Genomic DNA, 25422 nt, shown 5'->3' on the forward strand with positions numbered 1-25422 from the left:
TGAGGCACAGAGATCCCTGGGGATGCAGATATTGCTTGCCCATCACAATTAGGTATCAGGCTGGTTGGCTAGAAAGAGAAGCTGCATCCTAAGATGTTGTGGTGACAAAAAAGATGACAGTCATCATTGTCAGTTTGAAATTTATAATCACCATGGAAACACACCGGTGAGTGTGTCTATGAGGATAACTCCAGAAAGACTGAAAACAGCAAGGAAGACCTGCCATGAACATGAACAGCAGTGTGGACTGGGGTCAAGACTGAGTACAAAGAGAAAAGACGGTTGAACAGCAACATCCATCTCTCTTTGCTCCCTAACTGAAGATGCACTATGAACAGCTGCACCTCATGTTTCTGCTGCCGTGTTTTCCTCACCATGATAGACTGTATCCTTGCTGTGAGCCAAGGCAAACCTCCTTGTTAAGCTGCTTCTGTCTGCTATTTTGTCACAGCAATGAGAAAAGTGACTAATAAAGAAGGCAAGAGAATTTACTTACAAATTAGACAAACTAATGGAATGAATCAGATTCTTTTGTATGGAGGAAGTAGGAGGACGGGGAGGCTTTGAGATCAAGATTTCTTCAGCCAAATGTTTATACTGGGGCATTTTCAGACTTAGCCCTGAGATGATAAGACCTTTGTATGTTAAAAGTCTAAGGTAAGATTGGTACATTTTCCTCATTAGGATAAAATACTGGGGATTTTCATGAATGATCCTGTGGGACTGTGAAAATGGGAACAGTCTACATTTACTTATCTGGTAATTTTACCTCTCGATGCTGGTTTTAAAGACTGCCCATTTTATATCTCTGCTTATGATTTTTCTCAGAATAGCCTTTTAGGTGTCATAACATGCCAAGGGCAAAAATTCCATTTAAAAATAATTATTCCATTTGTAAAATTCCCTCCGGTGGGACTCTATCCTTCCAGACCTCAAGTCAGAAAACTTGGTAGTCATTAAATTATGATGAGGTTACCATGCTGAATCAGCCTCAAAATATCACTACATGGTTACAGTGAACACGGTTCACTCCCTGGTTCTAGTCTAACTTCCTTTACCTCCTAACAGTTCTTCCTGCTTTTCTGTTATCCTTTCTTCTTATTGCCTGTTCTTGAGAACACAACCCTGAAGTCAGCCCTGTTCGGGTTAGGCACTGACTTACCCATTAGAGTAAACACATCAACTTCTCCTGCCTCTGTGTTCTCAGGCCTCTTGAAACTTCTCACCCACTGTACTATAGTCACTAATCCCAATCTTCGTTTCCATCTTTCTCCATTGCTCTGCTCTGGGTTTTTCTTCTTGCTATTCCCAATACAACCCATAACAGCCATGGCTACCTTTCTCTTGCTTTGACGTTTTGGCTCACTTCCCATTTGGATAATAGACCATCCTGACCATTCTCCAACCTGCCTCATTGCTGCACCTCCTGCTACTTGTCTCTTCTTCAGTATCTTCTTGCTGTCCCCGCTTTCCCTGTAGGATTTACGTGTCTCTGTTCACTAGGATATGAGTCCCGAATTGTCAGAGACACTGTCTGTTCTACTCAGTGATGGACCCAAACCACTTGGGACGGTGACTGGGATACTTCAGTATCTCCTCATAATATTCAGATACCCAACTTAGCTCTGAGTGTCTCTTTATCTTTTGGCTTAACTGAAAATACTAGTTTGCCTTAATTTATAGAAATACAATAAGCCAAGAAGATTCATTTGCTATCTCAACAAAAATCAAACAGGAACACTAATGTTCATTAATGTTGTTAACTGGATTTGACCCGAGTTCCGATTAATGCTGTTGTCAGAAATGAACACAATGCATGTCAATGAGAAATGTCAGCGCCTTACTTGTGGTAGATTGCAGCTCCCGTCAACACCATGGAGTAGTCATTTGTCCACTTGGACGTATATCCCCACCGCTCCTTCGAGTTATCCCAGAAATGGCTGCGTGCAGGATATCCCACAATCCTCTCCGGGAAGCTCTGCCACACGGTGAAGGCAAAATCCACCTACAAGGCAAAGTACAAGCCGATCAAGCAATCAAGACTCTGAACAAATGTCAACAAAACATCATCCCCCCCTCCACCCCCACCTCTGCTAATTCATAATGCAGAATCCCACGACTGTTTCCAAACATTAATTCCTCATATTCATCAGCAAATTAAACTGGCTGCTTGACATTTCACCCTGCAATTATGCACATCTTAAATATTTTGTATGAAAGAAACTTAAGATTAATATAGGAGATAGGAGGGAGAGAGGGGAAAGAGAGAGAGATCGATCCTGACTTGCCCTTTAGAAATCCCAGTCCGTTCAAGTTAAAAAAAAAAAAAAAAAAAAAAAAAGAAAAAAAAAAAGCAGTTGCTTGCTTCTCTCCAACCCGAAAGGTACATGTGACCACTGATTCACAGGAAGCACAGAAGCATCTGTTTTGTAAATGAGAACAGATTTCCTGTGCGTATCCAGGGACTAAAATATGGCAGGCATCATAACCAGCATATATCAGAGCCCAAGCGACTAAAATTAAAGCAGTTTCTTTAGTAAAGAGCACAACTTTTCCCAGGGATGTAGGGAAAGACATCAGGAAAAAAATGCATGGGGCATGTCAGGTCCAAAGACACAGGATGCTAGGACAAAGCTAGACAGGCAGCCACTGTGAAGTCACTGAGAGCAAGCGGGGGACAAAGGCCCACATTACAACAAAACAAAAACATGATGACTTTAAAGAAAAGGTTTATAGGAAGCCAAAGTGGATACTTCTGAGCACACTCTAGGCAAGCACACAGAGCTGCCAAGTTAACTCTTTTTTTTTAGATTTGTATGTTCCTTTCAGATCATCTAATGAATAATATAAAAATAAACAAATAAAATGTAAAAGTAAATGATACATTTGTGATTATATAATTGTTTAGAAGGCCTTATAACTATATAATAGCCCTGTGAGGTAGATACTTTTATATTTATTAGTTAATAAGAGCAAAAGCAAAGATTAAATAGAGGACCAAGTAATTTATGTGCACTAGTAAGAGGCAGGGCCAGGATTTGAACCCTTTAATACCCAGGGTGTATCCTAGCCTCTTGTAGATTCTGTTGTGAGTACTGAAAGCACCTGATTCTCACTGTCTATAATCATTTCAAGTCCTTCATGTGATAATGGCTTGGGGACGGAATGCTAATAATGTTAAGTCCTGGTCCTGTTATCAAAGATGGCCAAAAACTCCAGTAAACATTTAGAACAGCCAAAGGGCTAAAGATGGAAATTTTTATGAACTAATGAATATGACCATACAATATTACACAAGGGAGGGCCACTGAGTTATTGGAAAGACTGCCCAGGTGATGTTCCCCAGGTCCCAGGCTGGATATCAGCATGCTTAAAGGCTACTGGGATGGGCCCCTCCTTCAGAACCAATAGTTTGAAAAACCAGGACGCACTTAGATAACTGGTCAAAAGAAGGAGATCGGAATTCTAAAACAAGATTTGAAGCTGATCTCTGGCCATAGCTAAAGATGGGATGTTCTGAACTACACCAGAGATCAGCAAGCTACCCTCTATGATGTCTGGTTTTGTGTATCAACCTGACATAACTGAGAGTCATCAAGGAGGAAGGAGCCTCAGTTGAGAAAATGCCTCCATGAGATCCACCTGTAAGGCAGTTAGTTTCTCAATTACAGATCAAGGGGGGAGGGCCCAGCCTATAGTAGGGGGAGCCATCCCTGGGCTGGTGATTCTGGGGTCTGTAAGAAAGCAGGCTGAGCAAGCCAGGGTTTCGAGCAAGCCAGTAAGTAGCACTTCTCCATGGCCTCTGCATCCGCTCTTGCCTCCAGAATACTGCTCTGGTTGAGTTTTGAGCTCACGTCCTTCAGTGATGAACAGCAATGTGGAAGTATGTGCTGAATAAACCCTTTCCTCCCCATCTGGCTTTCGGTCATGGTGTTTTGTTGCATCTTAGAAACCCTCACTAAAACACTGGCTATTCTGAGGATTCTTGTAAAAGAACATAGACATACCATTGCCTCTTCTACAGAATTAATCCATATGGATGTGTCAATCATCTGGACAGACGCCCCCCCCCCCCGCCCCCAAGTTGTCACTTCCAGACACCTTAAGGAGGAAATAGCCTATGTAACATGTAGGTCAGTAAGGGTTTCTCTTGGCTGTTGTGCACTCTCACTATGAAAGTGTTTCCCACTACCATGGTATACTAGGCCGTTCCCACTCTCAGCCATGAGAATGCCTCATGTGTCCTAATTATATTCTTCTCTTCCCGCCATGTTCTGTGTCTCCTCTAAATTCTTCCCATGGAGACAAAGGACTGGGGAATAAAGAGGGAGCCTGGTAACACTAATACAACATGGGTGAAACTCAAATGCCATACATTAGGAGAAACAAGGCTAATGGACAAATATGAGATGTCCTGGATGGGCAAATTCAAGAGGAAGGGTGTCAAAGATGTGGAAGCACAGTGTGAAACATAGAAGAAGATTCCTTTGTGGATGATGAAAACATTGTGGGAGAAGAGATAAGTCACTGTACACGCCTTGAATGAACCACGTCACTGAAACGCAGAGTTTAAACTCATTGATTTTCTACTATGTACGTTGGTATTCACTTCAATAAAAATAATTTTAAAAAAAGAAGTGAATAAACCTAGCTTGATAGTTCCCAAGCTTTTCCCTCAAATCTCATATTACCCATTAAACTAGTTAGGTAACATTTCTCTTCAAATTCACTACTCTGTTTTTTTTAATTAATCTCATCCTAGGCAAAAATGCCAGGGAAAATCCTAGGTTTCACTGATGACTATGTATTTTCAGACAAACATTAAAGCAGTAAGATGTTTGTTAAAATGAATATGCTACATAAAGCATCTTTTTTGGAAACACTGGCCCAGAACATTAATTTTTTTTCTTATTAAGTTTATTTTGTGAGTTGAGTGGAAGGATACATGCGTCAGCATGAGACACTGTCTCTGAGGGTGTCAGAGGATATAAGTTCTATCATGCAGGACCCACGGTTTAAATGAGGTTGTGAAGCCCAGTGGTGGTGGTGGCACACAATTTTCATCCCAACAGTGGGGAGGCAGAGGCAGAGTTTGGGGCTAGCCTGGTCTACAGAGTGAGTTTCAGTACAGCCAGGGCTAACACAGAGAATCCTTAGTAAATGAGACTTTTTGCATTAGTGTAGAAAGAGCCTTTACCCAGTGAGCCATTCTACTTGCTTCACAAAATAGTTCAAATAATTTTTTTTTTTAATTTCCAAGTTCTTCAGCCTTAGAAGCCACTCTCATTATAAACAGCCATATATTCATGCTTACATGAAACATCGATTTGAGGCCTGCCATTCTGAGCTGTGCCAAAGATGGCGCAAAGACTATCCAGTCAGAGGCTTTCTAATATAAAGAACAATGTTGAACACGTGTGCCAACTTGACCGCAGCAAAGGTCAGGAAGGCAGATGGAAGATTAGTTCTGTGTGAGCCAGCAAAACCGTTTCCACATGAGGCTAATGTGAGCTCCCTCCTCTGTGGGTGGCCACCATTCAATCCACCGAGTTCCCAAACAGACAGCGAATATGGAGGAAGAAGGGGTCTGTGCTGTTTCTTAACTATATTCAAAGAATTGGTCTTGCCATTGGTGGGGCGTGTATGCCAGGGCACACATGTGGAGCTCAGAGAATACTTTTCAGAACTTGTTTCTGCCCTTCTATCTTAAGGTGGAGTCTTGTTCTGGCCACACTATAGCCAGGTTAGCTGGTCTACAAACTTTGTGTTCTCTCCCTGTCTCTGCCTGCCATCGTGATGCAGAAATGCTGAAAGTACAGATGTGTATCAGCACATCTGGCTTGGAACTGCGGGTTCCAATTATTATGCACAGGTTATTAGGCGAGCACAGCAAGAGATTTGAGCCATGTCACCATCCCAACTGCCCTGTGGTTTGTCTGTTTTCTTCCTCCTGCCTTTGGGCTGGGATTTACCACTGGCTACTTGCACTCTCGGGCCACTGTTTTCTATGAGGACCACAATGCCAGCTTTCCTGAGACACCAGCTTACACAAACAAAGGGTAGACTTTGCAGGCCCTGTGACCCCCATGAGCTCATAAATGGACTCCTCATAGTAAACCCTTACTGGTTCTCTTTCTCTGGACACATTGCCATCCCAAAAGGAAAAAGGCTTAACATGGCTTGTTCACACAAACCATACCTACCAGGAAGTGGGAAAGAAGGAGACTGGACTGGGCATTAGGAAAACTTACTGGGGAGATTTAAAACAGCAGGAGCTAGAGAGCCTTACCAGACACCCAAGATCAAGTCATTATAACCTGTGACATCCCATATCAAATCCAACAGGGTCAACTGATAGCATAGTATATTATGCCGCCTCTTGTCAAAGAATCCGCCCGCCGGGCAGCTCTCTTGGGGTCTTCCATTATTTTTTTGCTAGAAACAACTAGTATAGAACCCAATGGAGCGCTTTCATTGTGTGAATTTCTTAGTGTGTCAGGGCCTTTTCAAGTCATTTCAAAGGAACTCAAAAGTAAATTCAGATAAAACCATGGTTCTTCTGATAACACTTCTTTCATTCAGCTCATTAACACATCAAAGGAAGCAAAGGTCAACACAAGCCCCCTTCTCTGAAAAATCAACATCTGTTTTCTTCTGAGGGTTTGTAGCAACTCATATAAATGTAAATAACCATAAACCACCTCTATCAAATGCCCTGTGAAGAATGCCTCTTAAAGAGAATCTATCCCGGATGTTTCAGTGAGATGTTTATACAATCTAAGATGAAGAGAGAGGAGAGAGAGAATGTGTGTGTGGGGGGGGAGGGAGACAGAGAGAGGGAGGAGGAGGGAGAGGGAGATAAATATATATAGAGAGGGGGGGGGAGAGAGAGAGAGAGAGAGAGAGAGAGAGAGAGAGAGAGAGAGAGAGAGAACAAGAACCCAGTGAAATGAATGCCTATTCACCTACAAAAAGAGAGAATAGAGAAATTCTGCCCATGACCATTTTAGGTGATACAATCACTTCACTGATCAGCAGACAAAAGCTAGACTGCCAACCTCTTAAATTTACATATTGTTTCCAACCCACTTTGACTTTTCATTACTTCACATACATGTTCCTCTCAGCTTGCACTGAGTGGCTGGATCCGCTATCTTCTAATAGGAGAGCCTCCAGTAAAAAGCTGCATCGCAGTGGTGGAAAGCTATTTCACCGTGAGACATGAAAAAACAAGGCCCGGAGTGACCATTTGCCCTGGGCCCTAGGGAAGATGTGAGGTGAATCACACTGTAGGTCAGTGTGTGCTGGGGATGTTCCACTATGGGGACTTGCCCTGGGTTTGCCCTTGGAATGACACTGCATTCCTCATTTCCTGGGATGCTGGAATACGAATGGAACAACTAGCTTTGAACATTGACTTGACTGAGTTCAGAGGTGCCCAGGAAATTAGTAAAGCGGGCTGCTGGATGTGTCTGTCAGTATTTCCAGAAAAAAATATCTGGGGGAGGGAAGGCCAGGTGTGCATGTGGAATGTGAGATTTAATATGCTGGGGTTTGGGAGGAAGCAAAGGGAGAAGAAGGGGGAGCCATCTAACTCAGATGGCTTTATCCCTCCCAGATGCATGGCTGCCATATGATCTTCAAGCTGGCACATCCTTCCTGCCATGATGGGGTGAAAGCTCTGAACCCCTGAGCTAAACCAGTCTTCCTTCCTCTAAGCTGTATAGAATGCCTATTCCTTTCCCTGTTCTTCCATGGATGCCTTAGCTTTGGGCTCTCACCAGTTACTCTACCATTCTTTACAGGATTCACCAGCTTTACCCACACCTCCTTAGGTAACTGAAAATGCTGTCACTTGGAGCAATCTGACTTGAATCCTGTTTACTGCCAGGACTTTGAGAGACACAAGCAGGGACTGTGTAACCCAAGTACCTGGCATACATAGAGACCAGGACAAAGGAATCTCTCAGCAAACAGTTGTTGAATGGATGTGCTCTCAGGATACTAGCTTCCCTTTGCATCAAGCTGCAGAAAAATGCCGGCTGGAGTGTCTCAAGGTTCACTTTTCACTGCCTTCCCTTTGACTGTTCATCACATCTTCAGCCCAACAACCTGTCCTCTGGCCGAGAGACACGTGACATAGAGGTGCTGTGTTTATCTGCAGCACCCAGTTGCTAACAAGTATTTCTAGAGCTCGAACTACACAGAAACACCAAACCAGGTGACCAGAACATGTCCTAGGGTTATTTAGGATCTGTTCAGCTACATCTGGTAGGGACTAAAAGCACAGTTACAACCATGGAATCTTAAGGAGGACAGCGAGCTAGCCAGCCTACAGCAACCATAAGTGTGCCTACTAGAACTAAACTGGGGTCCAACTGACTGCATGCTGGCAAGTGCCAACTTCTAAGACAAAAGAAAAATGATTATAGGCTTAAAAAATAACAATGAAAGGAAAAGGTAATTAGTGAAGTCTCTGTGCCTTTAAGTAGCCACAATTAATAATGTGATCCCGCAATTCTAAATTTTCATATGGCTATCTTTGATCTCATCTATGGCCTAAAGCTTCGGAGATCAATACTCATTCCCGCTACGAAGTTTTCTATCATCTATCTCTCTCCTCTTCTTTCTCTTCCTCCACATACTTCTTCTCTGTGTAATCTCCTTTCTGGCACAAATACTTGAACATCCAGAATAGAAGAGGTCTCCATCTCGGCCTCCAAATGAAACTGCTTGCTTATGGATGCGTGTGCACATTCGCCCATGTGTTGTGCATAGTGTGTGTGTATGAGAAAATGTGTGTGTGTGTGTGTGTGTGTGTGTGTGTGTGTGTGTGTATGATGGGAGCAGGAAGCACTTTAGATGAGATAGACAAATGGTGTTTTAGAAGCCAGCAATGTGCCCTAACAGAGACTGCACACTGGGCTCAGACAGCATCGTAAGTGGAAGAATGGAATGCTTTGTTATAGACCGGAGGTTCAAGACATAGATACTCACTCCATCCGGGTGGTTCTACCCACCTGCCTAGGGCTGTACTGCTTAAAAACCTAAAGGAGATGAAAGATGGGAGGGGGAGGGGACTGCTCCTCAACAGTCATACAAATGAGGTCTTAATTAGAAGAGAAAACAGAGGGAAAAGTGCCCTCTCGGTGCCGGGGGAGTGGCAAGGCGCTAACAGGAATGAGGTTAATTAAAACCGCTTCTTCAGGAAGTTCTGGGAAATGTTTGCAACTTCTAGCAAGGCAAGGGCGATGCTGGCACCTTGGGCCCGAAGGCCCCAGCCTGGAGAGCCACTCCCTGCTCCCCAGACACCATTCTTACTTCTGTAGTTGACAGCACGGTGTCCTCATCAAGGCTGAGCACAGCATCAGTGACGATGTTGTCATAGGGCAGGAACCGGCTGCTCATAACCTGGGGAGTAAGAGGACTTGAGATTAGGCACGAGGAAGCAGCGTTACAGCCTGACTGCTGGGAAAATTCTGCCTGCCACATCATCCCGAAGACTGTTCCAGCGCATGTCATCTGCCACAGTGGAAGTCTTCTACTGACCACCAGCAAAAGTTAACCGGGGGAGGAAATTATTGAGCACCCACGGGTACCACACCAATCACAGCAAGGATGAAACCGAATAAATATGATTTATGGCCTGCCTATAGGGACCCGCAGTCTGTATAAATGGAGAGCCAGGTGACTCTCACTCAGAATGAAAAGTGCCAGACCAGAGGGCAGTGGAGACAGCTCTCTAGAAGAGCACGTGAAGGCTTCACGGGAGAAATAACTTAGGTAGGCTCTGACTAGGATTCACCAGGCAGAGACAGGAATGGGGCAGCGGACACAAGGGTTCAGCAAGCACAAGGAGCTCCCAAAGATAACCAGTATCCCAAGAGCAGGAAAGAAGACACATCCCATCCTGGTACCCATCCTGGGAGGCTGGACCACTGGAAATGTCCAAACATTTGGAATATTGACTTTATTTCTATTTGAGCAAACATCACAGATAGTGCATGCACACGCATGTTGTTGCTATGCCAGTGGAAGGAATTAAGAATGAAGAATATGTTGGTTTAACTGTTCAAGAGGGCCCATGAGTGGTGAACAGTTAGAGACGCTGGGAAGGTGCTACATGGATGTATTTGGGCCATGCTCCACCAGTGGGCATGGGGCTCACAAGGCTGATGGAATGAGTAAAGGGGTGGAGGCTCACCCATGACAGGCATAGCTTCTGCCCGTGAGGAAGGCCCCCCAACAACTAATTGTCCTTGAGTAGCTAGTATGTCGGGGAATTTTCCCAGCCTTCCCATCATGGCTTTGAAGTTTTTGCATCTTTCTAACAAACTCGTCTTGGGGTTGGGGAGATGTGGAGACAGAAAGGTCATGAACTTTGACACAGCTGGACCATGGGCTTCTTCCCAGATGGTGTGGCTGGGGGGAATGTGCCTCTGGTGTGGGAAGAACCGAAAAGTCCAAGTCTGGCTAAATGTGACAAGCTCCCCATGCACCTACTGGACTCGGGGAGCATTAATAACCAGGGACCCCTGTGCTTCACTTACATGGTAAAGTCAGGCTTGTGTGCACATCTCAAACCCAAGATGCATGCCTGTGAGCTCCGAAGGGTCCTCTAGGCTTAAGAATGGGAAACGCTACGCTAACCCACCTGAGGGCTCAGGCAATAGAGCTGTAGAATACGTGGCTGCAGAGCCTATTCACACATATGTCAAGTGGGTCAGGGTTGTGTTTTTGTTTTTTTTTTTTTTTAAATCTTTCTCAGTCTTTCAAAATAAAATAAAACACAAAGCGATCGGCAACCCCTTATCCACAGAGCTCAGAAATCTCTGCCCGTAGCAATTCTCTTGCTGCTGTTTACATGGCCGCTGAGTACCACAGAAACCATTAGCTGGCAGCTTAGCAATGCCCTGACCTTTCCCGTGTTCGGCCTACAGGGGAAAACTGCAGAGACAAGCCCTATAAATTCAAAACAGAACTTTGCAGCTGAAACAGCACACATCAGTTCTGAAGTCCTGCCTGGATCCAGAGACTGTGGGATGGAGAAGGCCTGCTCCTCACCCTGGGCTGAGTCACTGGCTTTAAAGAGAAGCCAGCCAGCTAGCCAGCCTGTCAGTTAGTCTGTCTGTCTGTCTGTCTTCTTTTATTTGCTCATTCCTTCCTCTCCTCCCTCCTTTTTTTCTGAGCCTATAGTTTATGAGCCCATTAGTATAGAAATAAAAGATTTTTTTTCTTTCAAGTCCTTGACCCAATTGCCTACTTGAGTAAACACAAGGGGAAGAAACCCACCAGGTCCAATGGGCTTTGTCCTGTTTGTTCACAAAACTGGTTAACCATGCGAGTGGCCAACTCCTTTACAACTTATAAATATGACAATGGAATGGCCAAGACTCACCTAGTACAGAGAGAAAAAAAACTGTACAGAAATAACCACATGCATGCTGCACTAAAGTGTAGGGGATTCTATGATATCCATGCCTACAATTCCTAGAGCACATGCGTCATTTGACTCTTTCAGCCTCCATTAACAAGGTATCATGATTACTTCTGCGGACTGGAGGGTGTGTGAGGGCACAGAGATTAAGACACACCCCCTTAGATCATTTAGAGACTAAGCCAGACTCTAGAGCCTGTAACACAGATCACACCATGGCAATCCCTCCCAGAATACCAGCTGACACTTGGTGGAATGTTAGTGTGTGTTAATTAGGCACAAGGATGAGTCCCTGATACACAGTCTATGTTTTAAGCCATTGAGTCTGGAGTGAGGTTGTGATGCAAACACAGCCACAGAATGTACCACCTGAGGCACTGAAAGTCATGACAAGGCTCTTGACTTACACAGCCCATTGGAATCCATGGCCAAAGTAGAGATGAAAACTGAACTAACTACCAGAGGCACAGTTATAGAAATGATGGGAGAGTGTAGCACCTCCTCAAGGTAGGAACCCAGGGAAGGCATGAGACTCCCCAGCAGTAACTTCTCACTGGGAGTAAAGGTTTACAGTTAGTGAATTAGAGCATGAAGCCATAGTGTTATCTGAAGACATCAGAATGGCCCCAGTCAGGCACACAAGTCCCTGACTGTGTTGATATCCTGACACACACAGTCCAAAGAGATACAGGAGGTGTGGTCATTCATGAAGGCAAAACACCAAATTATTCCAAAGCTCGGAGCCTCTGGTGTACACCTTCGCCATGTCCAGGCTTGCAGATCTTAAAACCAGAATGTAGCTATGCCTCTCACACATTATTCTCTTGAGGAGGTGGACACAAATGTTGGAGGTAGGGGACACTTTTTGGTGTCAGTCCCTTTTGTCAAACTATGCATATGGCGCACGTATTCATAAGAGAAAAATTCATGCCAGGAGGCTTGTGGCAGTTCCCAGAGTCATGTTTTCTTATCCAATGCTATTCAACCAGGTTTAAGACCCATCTTGATTGTCAGCAGACCTATAGATGCTCTAAGCATAATGGTCAAGTCTATTATATAGGACCAGACAGAGTGTTCTGAGTGGAGAACAAATGTACAATGACATACTCTGTCTGTCCTTTCTCCATGGGGCCATTGCAATCCTCACCCCATCATGTTGAACATGTAGATTTGCCACTTTAAAAAAATCCAAGATGGTTTCGAATGGTGTGACCCAACGAACTGATTAGTTTGCTATTCTGGCTCAGACATTGTACCTAGGGCAACGTAGTCTCTGTGGGACTGGCAAGAGAAGTCTCTCGGATGACACTGTTTCTCCCGTGTCACGTTTACCTAGCAGTGACTAATTCACAACTGGAGAACAATGTAGTTGCTAGGGGAGTGAGCACAGATCTGGCTGCAAATAGTGGGTGAGATTTTTTTAAGACCAAAGCAAAATGAAGGGGGTTGAAAGGCAGGTAGGGCTGTTGACAGAGGTGGAGAATTGAGACAGTTCATCAAAACTGAAGCCAAATGGCCATTTAGGTCATTATCCCCAGCAGCCGCAGAAGAATGCAGGGAGAAAAGACCAGAAGGCTGCCGAGGGCTGGACACGTGGCTTCAGACTCCAGGTGATGGCATCAACAAACATAGTCCCCGAAAGGCCACAGGATGATCAGGAGACTACTGGGTTCTGAGCAGAGTAGACTGCGTAATGTAAGCACACCGACACAAAATGAGGAGAAACGCCTTTTTAAAGATAAGGGTAAGGAAGATCCTTTTCTGAAGGGTGCAATGCATCCTCTAAACAAAGCTGCTGCCACTGTCCCCTTATTTCATCCTTGTCATATGTCATTGCGGTTGCCCGGCCTTGGGTTCATCCTCATGGTAACCCTGGGAGGTATCGGTGTGAGTTTGTTTCATTTATGATCGAGGAAATAGCATCCAAGAATATAAAGTCAGAAGGCTGCCGGACTGTTCGCAGGGAAACTCTGAATTTTACCGATTCCGAAGTCCATGGCTGTTAACACTGAAGATATTCAGAGACATGTACTGGATTAGTCACAACCCTGACCCAAGAGTTCTTAAGGGAGCTTCTAAAGCCTGCTCCCATGGTGATCTGTCACATCAGCCCCTCCTACCTTGCTTTCTCCTTCAATGACGATGACAGGCACGGCAGTGGCAGGCCAGCGGTGTTTGGCTGGTAGAGGCTTGTCACAGTTCCACAGGACTATGATCTGAAAGACACGGGGATCATTAGACGGCTGTCTTTGTGCACTTCTGTAGACACCCTTCTAAAAGAGGGATAGAGATGAGCTGACAAAACAAAATTCCAAAGCAAGTCCAAACCCATACAAACTTTAGAACTTTCGATCTTCAACAACCAGAGAAGGAACAGAAGAAAGATAAAGAGACGACTATCAGAAAGTAGGAGAAAGGGCGGAGGAGATGGCTCAGCCAGTAAAGAGCATGAGTTTGAGCCCCAGGACCTACATAACTGCCAGGTAGGTATGTGTACCAAAAAATCCTAGCCCCTTATGAGGCAGAGAATCCGTGTGGCAAGCTTGCTGACTAGACCAGCTGAGTCAATGAGCAAAGTCATGGGAAGACGCTGCCTTAATCTATATGAGAGAACAATTGGAACACAGCCAATGTCATCCTATGGCCTCTGTATATACACACATATGTGTGCATATGCACCTGCACACATACATAAACCCTCATATGTGCAAACACAGATATACACCCACCCACATACATACATACATACATACATACATACATACATACATACATACATACATACACTCACAAACAAAAAAGCAGAAACTTCAAGTTTTCCGGAACTTAATCAAGTGTTTTCTAACTTCTGATATCTTGTGATGATGAGTGTAACAGCAACTGTGGTCAAGTTAAATAAAAATGTATACAAAACATCTGAACATCTGCTATGAACTCGCACTGCACCAGGCAATGTGGGCGATCTAAAAGCATCTGAGACAGGGGCATGATGAGCTCCTGCTTTGGATGCCCCCCACCCAACGGTTGCTGGTTTTATGTGACTTTATAATTTCCATTAAAGGCGATGAATTCGTAATCGAAGACTTCACTATGATTTGAGCCTTTTCCCATTTGTAAACCATCTTGTCCAGGCGCCCATTGCAAGTTAAAAATTTAAACAGTGTTAAGACTCTGGGAGTGATTCTGATTTGGGAAACACTGTTACCACAGACATCATCCGCTACTCTCTCCTGAGTGCTGTGAAGGGAAAGTTGACACTTCCCGACATTGACAAGTCTGTGACTGTTACTGGAACGTGGTGTTCTGTGTCCTGCCCATGGCCGTTTTGCTATTACTTTATCATTTTGACGCTTATGAATGAAAAAAGAGGCTAGGGAGGTGGCTCAGTGAGTAAAATGTTTGCCCTGCTAACACAAAACCCTACCCCCAGCATCCGTAAAAAAGATCAGGTATGGTAGTGTGTGCTTGTAATCCCAGTGCTGGGTGGGCACCAGAAACAAGCACATCCCTGGAGTGTGCTGGCCAGGCAAAGTGGCCGTATCAGTGAGCTCCAGGCCAGTGGGAGAACCTGTCTCAAAAAATAGGTAGACAGTACCAAAGGAATATCCTAAGTTCACCTCTGGCCTAATCACACATGTTAACATATCTGCATGTGTACCTGTATACATATATATAGCTCACCTTCCCAAAACATGTATACACACTCATACCCAAAAAGGAAAAAAAAAGAAAAAGAAGTAATATGATTTATACAAGTTTTTTTTTAAAAAGAGACTGTATGTATGTATGTATGTGTGTGTGTGTGTGTGTGTGTGTGTGTGTGTGTGTGTTGTGGGGGCGGGTACACTTTATACCAAGGCAAAGATCATTCTGAAATCTGACTTGTGCCAGGTTCCACTTTTGAGTCTCCATGTTGATAAAAAGAAGAGTGTTAAGACTTAGCCAATCACTAGAGGAACTGGGTATGGTGCTTGGAGAGTCCTAGAAAGCCAAGTGTGGGACAGGCATGGAAGTAGGCTCTCCAAGTGTGGGACAGGCATAAAGCCAGCCTCTCCAAGTGTGGGACAGGCATGAAACTAGACTCTCTGCCATCAAGCTGCAGAGAACAGGGGTACTCACCTGTGCACAGTACTGGGATTTGGCTGCAGCCACAAGAAGCTTCAACACTGGCTGGGACTGAGAGACCAGGGGAGTCACAGCATGGATGACTGCAGTGAATTTGGAGGGGGGCTTTAGACCTGAAAGGGAAGGACAGGAAGAGCCCAATGAAGCACTGCGGAGGGGGGGGGGGGCTCAGGTAAAAGACTCCACATCCTAGTGGTTTTATCCCAGAGATGATGTCCCCACAAGCACAACTGTCCGTCATCTTTTATTTATGGACAGAAGTGAAGCAAAGAGAAAGTTGATAGGTAACAACCAACTAGCCTCTGGACCTCTCCAGAGTTCACTGTTATCTTCTGTGGACATTCTTTTCTTCCCTTACTGATGCCTACCATCTTCCTCTTTTTATGGTACCCAATGTTTATCTATATATTCTGCTTTGGTCCCTTTCCTGGTATTATGTCTGTACATAGGCCTGCTTTTTCTATTGATGGATTTACAAGTGCCTGAGTATTAACTAAAGGGGTTTGTGTGATTAACTGCATTTCATATAATAATTAGCATGTGGGAAACGTTCGAAAGAGAGCACCTAGCATCCATTTAGGCTCGACTCTCAGATACTCCGTTTACTGTTGGTGGCACTGGGAAACACTGCTGGACCCTCTGAGTCCCTTCAGCTGTGAAATGCAGTTATTCCAAGAGTTAAGCTTCCTGATATGCACTGAGCACTTAGAGCAGGAGGTTAGCAAATAAAAGGTGCTATGTATTATGACTATCAGCATCCTCAACTCTGGCTCCAGCATCAGCAGCATCACACTAAGGAAGCCTTCATATTTCAAGAATGGCTGCTTCGTGGTAACAGGAACAGCACTGAGAGAAAAGTATGTGAGACTGACTTCTGCCCAATGGGAGGTCTTCATGGGAAAGGACAATGAATATGCAAATCAACCATCACCACCAAAGAGAAGCATGAAGGCATCCCCCCCAGGAACCGTTCTTCAAGAACTCAGAAATTACAAACAGGTTAAGAGTCTCTCAGAACTTCATTAATTTAGACCTACTAATTTGGTACATTAGTAGCTTAGGTATAAACCAGGCATTGTGGGAACATCCCAGTTAGACTTTGATATAGGCGGGGATGTACGTTAAAATCAGAGTTTATATGTGAAATGATTATGCAAATGTTTTACATGGAAATTTTGTGCCTTCCAATTAGCATTTTAATTGAACTTCAGAAAGAGAGTTTTTCCTTCCCTCGATGAACACTTAGGTAAGAATGGTACACAGGACCAAGAAAGCACTTTTAGGTTTTCCAGCAATAGTTAAGAAGCACCATATACATACTTCTAAGGGGCTAGCTTAATGAAGATCCCAGAGCTTTACAAGAAATGTTAGGATTCTTATCTACTGCCTTTGTCAGACAAAGAATTCTCACTGGCCCATTGTAAACCATCCACTGAATTCCACATGGTCCTTCCAACATGTCCGGTTTACAGTACATGATTACTCACTGCTGACGGATACTTTAGGCCCTGAACTTCAGCCTCACTTCATGGGTTTCAAGCTAAATATGTACAATTTTAGAAGGATGAAGTTGTCTGGGAGAACATTCATAGAGTAGACAACCTTGAGTCTTTATCATAGCAATCTGAAGGATGCTTTACTGTCCCACATTTTCTAAATTCAGTAACTCTCAGCTGATGTGTCCTTGATAAAAGTGTCTGGGGCTCCAACTATGGAAATGCCCATGGTAGGAACATCAGCCTCTGTGGAGTTGCATCTCTGTGTTCACATCCTTCACTCCTCCGAGATTGCTTGAGAGTGTGGATTCTATCAAACGTGATCTTTATTTCACACATCTAGCCCGGCATCACCTCAGTGTACGAGAGGACCGTACTACACATTGGAAGAGCACATAGAGTCTTCCTTGTTATAGAATCTTAGTAATTCTTATTTTTCCTTCTTAATTCAGGTTTTTCTAAATTCATGGAGATATGCACACACGTGCATACCTATATACCTATACAGACACATATATGTTTATACTCAATATTTTCTCATGTTCAAAATGACCTATTATCTTAAGAACGGTTCTCAGTGAAGTCTACCAAATGTACAGGAGGTCTGCTCATACGAGAAAGAAGGGTTCCAATACTCTGTTGTATTCATAAATCTCTATTGTGAGTCACTGCTCTAAAAAGGGCTTCGACAACAACCTGGCCATTGGGAATAACCACTTTGGGTAATCAAAAGGACTCACTTACCTAAATTAGCATAGTAGTAAGGGAAATCTCCCAGGTAAGATGAGTATTGTGGCAGGACGAACAATCCTCCTGGATGTTTGTTCCATATTAAACTGTTACGTGATATGTGCTTGAATATTCTGTCCTGAATAATCTAGAAAGCAAAGCATCACATGGTAAGGTTGTGTCTGAGATGATACACAGACAGGGTCTTTGGCTCAGTTCAAGACAGGGGATGATGGTGTTGAGAAGACACGGCACATTCTACCTGTTCCTCTTCCACATTCCTATTGATGGGAATGTGTGCAAGACAAAGCAGTGACAGGTTCTGCAGGACAACAGGAGGAAGAGGTGGGCTGTGGCTGACCAAGCTTCTCAGTTCCATCTTAACCGTAAGTTCTGTCATCTTGTTGTTTTACTTTATTATTTCATAAGGATGGTCCTTGCTGGTCTCAGAGTAGAGTGTACAGAACAGGTCACCAGGCCTTGGTGGTGGGGCATCTATTTATAGATTCAGATGTTATCAGCAAGATCTGTTTTGGTTACACAGCAATGTCAGTGTGGGCCACGAGGAGACAGAAGCGAAGACTAGAGAAGGCAGGCACGTTCTTCACTCCGTCCCCTTAATTTGGGAGGGAGTTTGAAATGGCCTGTCACCATCTGTCTTTTCATTTTCAAAGTCAGTTGCAGGACTTTGAATAGGAGCCAGCTCCAGTGTTTCTGTATTTTGACTTCAAAAAGTGGCAAGTTAAGAACTGCTCAAAACAGCCTACGGAATGGGACAAGGACCATGGCATATGAAGACTAGTAATTGTCAGGCTCCTTCATTAGTTTCCTTGGACTTTGGGACCTTGCAGATCATTAAATTCTACATTTAGAGACAGACTTTCTCCCAACCTGAATCATTTGTCAGTTGAATGTGATTAGTCTACTTTAGGACTTCCTTTCTGACTTTCAAACTCTTGTAATAAAACCATTGACTCATTAAGATGTGATATGGAAAATAATTAACTTGATTAAAGAATATTATACCAGGGGGTGGGGGGAAGTTTACAACTCAAAAAACAAACAAACCAGCAAAAAAAAAAAAAAAAAAAAAAAAACCCCAAAGAGCTTAGTTGAGGAATATGTGTTTCCATATATAAAGTGCTGAGTTTGACTCACAATTATCAATCAATAACAGCCAATCAACCCTAATATAACATTTAAGGGGAACATGAATCTAAGTTTGGACTTCTAGGATTTGCTAAGTTATTAATACCTTCATCCGTCTCACCCCCACATAAAGACTGGCAGAACTATCAAGTGAGATCTATGTATCTTTTACCCCACATCATCCGTTCCTTCCTAGTGAGAAGTGGGGGGGACACTGAGAAGACCCTATCATCTCAGTTTTGCCTCAGATGAAAATTGCTAAGTTTATATGGTTTAGGACACTTTCTGAGTTAAGGAAGGTTTTAGGAATGCACTTATAAAGCTGATATTTACTGCCCACGGGGCGGACAAAGGTGTGGCTTGAAGTGCTGTCCTCTTGACACAGATCGTGAGCAATACATCAGAACTGGAAAGAGTTTACATGGCAGCCAACTGTCTGTATAGCATTTATTCCAGTTTTTTTTTTTTTTTTTTTTTTTTTTTTTTTTTTTTTGTCTTGCATACTTTCCCAATGCAGACTATGGTTTTCCTTCATAGTGGCCCATTTAGCTCTCCCTTTTGTTTCCTTTCTAAATGTATGTGTCTTTCAGGCATGGGGTTACATAAGTGATCTTGGCTATCAAGACATGATATAAACTGGCAGTGGGAGTGTGAGAAATTGAAGCTACAAACAAATGACAGGGAACTGGGAGATGTTACAAGCAGATCATCATTGGCTCGGGTCTCAGAAAGGCATGCTTCACAGAGTCACAGCACCGTTTTCTTTCAAATTCTCCAAAGATGACCATCCATTATGGAACACTGTTAAAATTCTAATGAACGTTCCATACTCTATAAATTAATCGTGACAAGAAGATGCAAGTGTGACTGCACAGCACATGGAACGTAACCTTGGCCACGTGAGGTGTGGCCTCCAGGGCTCATCTGCTTACTGGTAATAAAATGATAACCACTGACGAGACAGCCTCTCAGAATGTCAGATAATCTGCCGAAATTCCTCTATCTACGATTTGATTTTTTTTTGCCTTTGAAAACAAATTTCATTTCATTTTTTAAATACAGCCAATATTGGTCTTTTTAATGTATTTCCCCATAATGCTCATGGTTTATTTCTCTGAACTGACCAACAGAGAGTAATTTCTCTATGCAAAGAAATGAAAACACTTCTGCATAAAAAAGCTTCCACATTCATTAGAGATTCTTTAGTACTTTGGTTTGTCTGTTTTTTCTTCCCTCCCTCCTACCCTCCCTCCCTCCTTTTCTCTTCTTTCTTTTCTTTCGTTTCCTGAGACAGGATTTGTCTGTTTAGCCCTGGCTGTCCTGGAACTTACTCTGTACAACAGGCTGATCTTGAACTTAAGAGATTCACCTTCTTCTGCCTCCCAGATGCTGGGATTAAAGGCATGCATCACCATTGCCAGATGTGCTTCTAAAAGGCTTATATATCAACTTGGATTGTCCAGAGTTTGAAGCAGTTTGGATCTCATTCCAACAAACAGAAAGGTCATTTTTTAACCTCCTCATGTCTAGCTCTGCCTGTCACCTCACCAGGAAGCTCTCAGGATTCTAGAATGGCATTCAGTGCTTACACTTTAGTGCTGTGGTAGACGACATCGTATTTAGAGGCTGGACCCTTCCTTGGCTATTTACGTGCACGCACACAAACATACACAGACACACACGGGGGGGGGGTTGAGGGGGGATTATTGAAGCTGTTAGTGAAGTTAATACTTGAGAGAATTTACAGTGTAGAATGACAGGCTTCTTATTGTTGTGTGCACGTAAGGCTCCTTGTTGCTGTGTGCACGTATATGAAACCATGGGAGGTAAGATGCAGGCTGTGCTCATCTCCATTTCTTCTCTGAGCAAACAATACTTCCTGATGCACAAAGTGCCATCATACGGCATGTGCTCAAAGCCAGATCCTGAGTTACTATGGTCTGACCCATGAAGGAAGGGACAATATCTTTCTAGCAGTTTGCTATTTTTCCAATTTGCATACAAGTACAAAAAGGGGAAAAAAAAATCCAGCTCCAAGGAGAATAATTCCAAAATGTAGCAGTCACACTTGCGAGCTAACAGAATCCCGAGTCTGAGAGAGTGGGCAGGTGAAATGTTCTCCTTGTTCATCCTTGGCTTTGGGGAGGAAAATGAGAGACCCCATCTTCAACTGTGTCTAAGCACTACCTACAACTACGGAGCTGGTGCTGTGGTTTGAATGTAAAATGTTCACTACAGGCTTGTATGTTTGAGTACTGGATCCACCCGGTGATGCTGACTCAGAAGGTGATGCTTTAAGAAGTAAAGCAATGTTGGAAGAAGGAAGCGGGGGAGGGTCATGAGATTTGATAGCCAGGTCTTACTTCCTGCCCACTTTCTATTCCCTATTTCTCATACCCTGTTCCCATTCTTTCCGTTTCCTAATCCACCTCAACCTGTGAGCCTGAACTGAGTCAGCCTTCCTTCTGAACTGCTCTCGTAAGATGCCTGTTCTTCATCATGAGAGAAGTTATTAATGGGGAATTCTCCAAAGACTCGGAATCCCCTTCCTAGGGTCTAGACTATGATCAACAAGGAAGAAGTACCACAGACCTAGAGTCTACGGGTAGATTATGAAGCAAAGGAGCCTCAAGTCTATACTGCCTAAAATTAACTTCCATTCTGTTCCTTAGCACACCACAACCGACAGAATTATTGTGTCTAAGCGCTAAGCCAACTGGGCCCCGCTGACATGATCTTTGAGTTCATCTCAGAAACATGTAGACTTTATTGCCTTGTGTAGAAGAATGGCATTTTCTTTACCTCTTCTGCTTTTCTATTTGTTGAATTTAGGGTAATTCAAGCTCTGAATCAAGATGGGAAACCAAGTGTTATCTCTCCTGCAATTTGCCTGAGAGGTCAGATTGTTACAATCCAATCTGGGGATGATATAGAGAGATTTGACAGCTGCTATAAATTTGAATGAAGTATATGGTTTTAGTGTTTAAAAAAAAATGTGTTGCTAAAGAATTGTGTGGCTTAGATCCAAGGGGAAGAAAGCTTTTCTAGGCTCAAAGATGAAAACATCTCAAGATATGATTCTATTGTGATGAATGTAACACATCCAGTTGCTGTTGCAGGAAAATAGAGGGAGCTCTGTAAACTTAAGAGACAAGAAACTGAATCCACATAATAACCTGCTGCAAAAGAAATATAATTAATGAGATATGATCTTTTGCCTGGCAAATTAGCAATGTTGTCTGTGTGTTATGTTTTAATTATAATCCCGAAGGCTCACAAGAATGCAGCAGAGGAGGGTCTCGGGACAGCCTGTCAGAGTCTAAGTGGATGCAGACATTTACAACACTAGTCCTCCTGTTGTAGGCAATGAGGTACGCCATTTCAGGCAGTCTTCTTTCTTATATGGACTGCTTTATTTTGAAATATCGAGAGAATGAACTAATCACTTAGAATAGGTTCTTTCCAGCAGATTAGGGAAGACAAAAGAAAAAAAAAAATCAGCTTCAAATAATCCCCTACTTAAAAAGAGTGTAGGCCGGGGATAAGAAGAGGACTCATGTGTTGAGGGAGCTCTCAGAGGAACCAGGTTCAGTTCCCAGAACCCACAAAACAACTCACAGTCATCGGAACTCCAGTTTCAAGGATCCATCACCCATTACTGGCCTCTGAGGGCACTGTGTGCATGTGGTCCATATATACAGGCAAAACATCCACACACACACACACCAAGTAAAACACATAGACTTTAAAGGGGGACACAGCTAGTGTTTTATATCACATCTTAAGAATGAGTTCCCCTAAATGTGTATAAGTCTGTATTATTTTCACCAAAATGAAGGATGGGTTCCCACTGAGTATGTTCTAACCCGTGTTTAAAGGAACAGTATGAACATTTTCTTATACCAATAAATGTACGTCCTTACTATCTTTGGTGTCTGTGTAATAGTCTTCAATGTAGATTCGTCACAATGGGCCAATCTGTTTCTAAGAACCTGACTGAGGATGTGCAGTGTTATTACTAACATGAACACTTTATCCTAGGCTACATGAAACTTGGTGCATTAGACCACTGTCTTCTTAAGAGGCACAGGGTGAGAACTATGCTTTCTTCTGAAGGTGTCAGCCTCTGCAGAAAGGCTCAAGTGGGGCAGTCACTCTCCACTCTGATCTTGGAAGTCTCTCTTCTGCACCCTTGGTGACACTACTGCCAGGATTTCATGTGACATCTACTGACACCAAAGGTGAAAGTAGTATTTATTTCATCTTAACTTCTGCGAACGGGGGTGGGGGTCCCATTCACAGGGACGGATGCATGACTCGACCATATGCCTTCAGGAACAATCACAAATTCTATTAGCAGCTAAGCCACTCTACACTCCTGCATCTCTCCTCTTTATTACAGACACCCACAAAGGATTCTACAGACAACTTCCTTAGATTGGGAGGGTGTTGCATCCTGATAAACTCACCATAGACTAAAAGTAAAGAAAGCTGAGAATGTATTTACTGTGCCCAATTCATCCAGCACAGTAACCTAGTAACCCAGATCACCGAGAGTACAAGTGTGGGTGGCTGGGAGAGAGGGCTCATGGCCACTGCCCAGTTTCACAATACAATATTATATCACACATATTGATAGCCTGGGGAAAGGGACAGAAATAAGTACTCAACGTATGGATTTGCTGAATGCATGCTATTCTTTGCACCATCAAAATATACTTTTAAAAGCCCATTAGGTCAGACCAGTATATATGTACACCTACATCTATACACCTCCGTCATCATACATATGCATAATTTATGTATGCACACATTGCTGAAATTACTAGGATTTTCCCCTTTCACTAACATCAAAAACTCCTCATTTCTTACTCTAATTCAGAATGTTTGTGGAAAGATGTACTCCATCAGGTTTTGGGAAAAGATGAATCTCAATGGTTCTAATCTGAAAAATACAAGTACTTCTGTATATTTTTGACAAGGTCTCACTATATTGGGAACTTGGGTATTTTTCTAATTTGATCTTACGTATAAAAAAATATTAACTTTTTTTAGGTTTCATATTAATTGTGAACCTCTGCCTTCAGTTTTGCACCTCCTTATGGGGTCTCCTGCAAAACAGAAGTTTTAATGAATTTTATCTTTATGCATAGTGTGTTTTATGCCTGAGATCATGTGCAGAACAGCTTCTTTAGCATACAGTTACATGGCTACACCCACCTCTATCATATTCCGTCAACTGTATTATCTACTTTCCCTGTATGCCTGTGTGAGTGTGGAGTGCTTGCCTGTGTGGAGGTCAGGGGTTGACAGTCTCCAGTTGGACCTGGATCTTGCAGTTTGGGCTAGACTAGCCAGTCTATCCCAGGCATCAAGCTTCTGGGATATGCCTGCCACTGTCTCTCTCCACCAGCAATGCTGTCCCAGGCCCATGCCACCATGACTGGCTTTTACATGGATACCAGGAGCCCAACCAAGTCCTCCTGCTTATGAACCCAACACTTTTATACTATATGCCCACTACTGTATTAACTTATTCAGAATCAAATAACATAATATGTTCTCTCATTTGAGAGGCTGGATCAAAGCTTTCATGATTACGATAGCTTTGTAATGTGTGCTAATTAAATTGTGGGAATGAATGATCTTTTCAACAATCCTAGGCTATGGCAGGGCATGTATTGTTCAAATTGAAGCTCAGAGTAATTTGTCTATCTTCTTTTAAGACTTTGATGTGTAGACCGGGGAAAATTGCTATCTTGACAGTAGATTCCACCATTATTCAAGTTTTGCTTTATGTCCCTCAATTTCACGTGACATTTTTATCAAACAAAAATAAAGCAATATTTTTTTTTCAAGTTTAAGAAAAGACACAGTAATCTAACAAAATACATGATGACCTTCATGCCTGGACTCATTGGTTCAGTAATTACAATTCATAAATACTACCCTAAGAGAGTAGGCAGAGACAAAGCCCAAAACACAAGCCGGAAACTGGCTAAGGCACTGCATGTATTCCCAGTCATCTATGCAGATGGCAGTAATATCAGACAGTATTCACTGTGACCTACACCAGATGGGTGGATAAGCAGAGGCTTACCACAGGATGGTATTATGGTGAAGACAGATCAAAACATGGTCTAGGTGCATAGGTGGACATCAGCAGAGCAGGATAAAAAGGCTAAGGGCACACCTGAAGATGTACCAACATCTGCCCAACAGAACACTGGGAAAAGAGTAACTAAAGCCACGGGAAAACTAGAGAATTTCTCCCAAGGGTTGAACAAGAAAAAGGCTACTTTTTAAATTACAGATCATGATTAAAAGCCAACTGACTAAACAGTTAGAAAGTTTGATATAAAAAAGCAAATGACTGCACTAAAAATATGTGTGTGTGTGTTTGTGTGTATGAATGAGTATAGATACACAATGCATTATGAGGCCAAATGCTCTTCTAAATGCAGCCAGCAGAGAAGCCAGACACGG

At 43.1% G+C, this 25422-nt stretch overlaps 1 protein-coding gene across 1 annotated transcript in view; it reads right to left on the bottom strand.

Moving 5' to 3' along the window:
* EXT1 (exostosin glycosyltransferase 1) overlaps positions 1-25422 on the bottom strand; it is a 258959-nt gene that overhangs the window by 7487 nt on the left and 226050 nt on the right. Inside the window, exons 5-9 of the mRNA XM_080909297.1 lie at positions 17803-17935; positions 15557-15675; positions 13558-13653; positions 9322-9411; positions 1845-2005 (exon numbers count right to left, since the gene is read on the bottom strand). Of these exons, the coding sequence (XP_080765423.1) occupies positions 1845-2005; positions 9322-9411; positions 13558-13653; positions 15557-15675; positions 17803-17935 (599 nt within the window). The remainder of the gene's footprint in view (positions 1-1844; positions 2006-9321; positions 9412-13557; positions 13654-15556; positions 15676-17802; positions 17936-25422) is intronic.

Source organism: Micromys minutus (assembly GCF_963924665.1).
Source record: "Micromys minutus genome assembly, chromosome: 33".
Classification (NCBI taxonomy): Eukaryota; Metazoa; Chordata; class Mammalia; order Rodentia; family Muridae; genus Micromys; species Micromys minutus.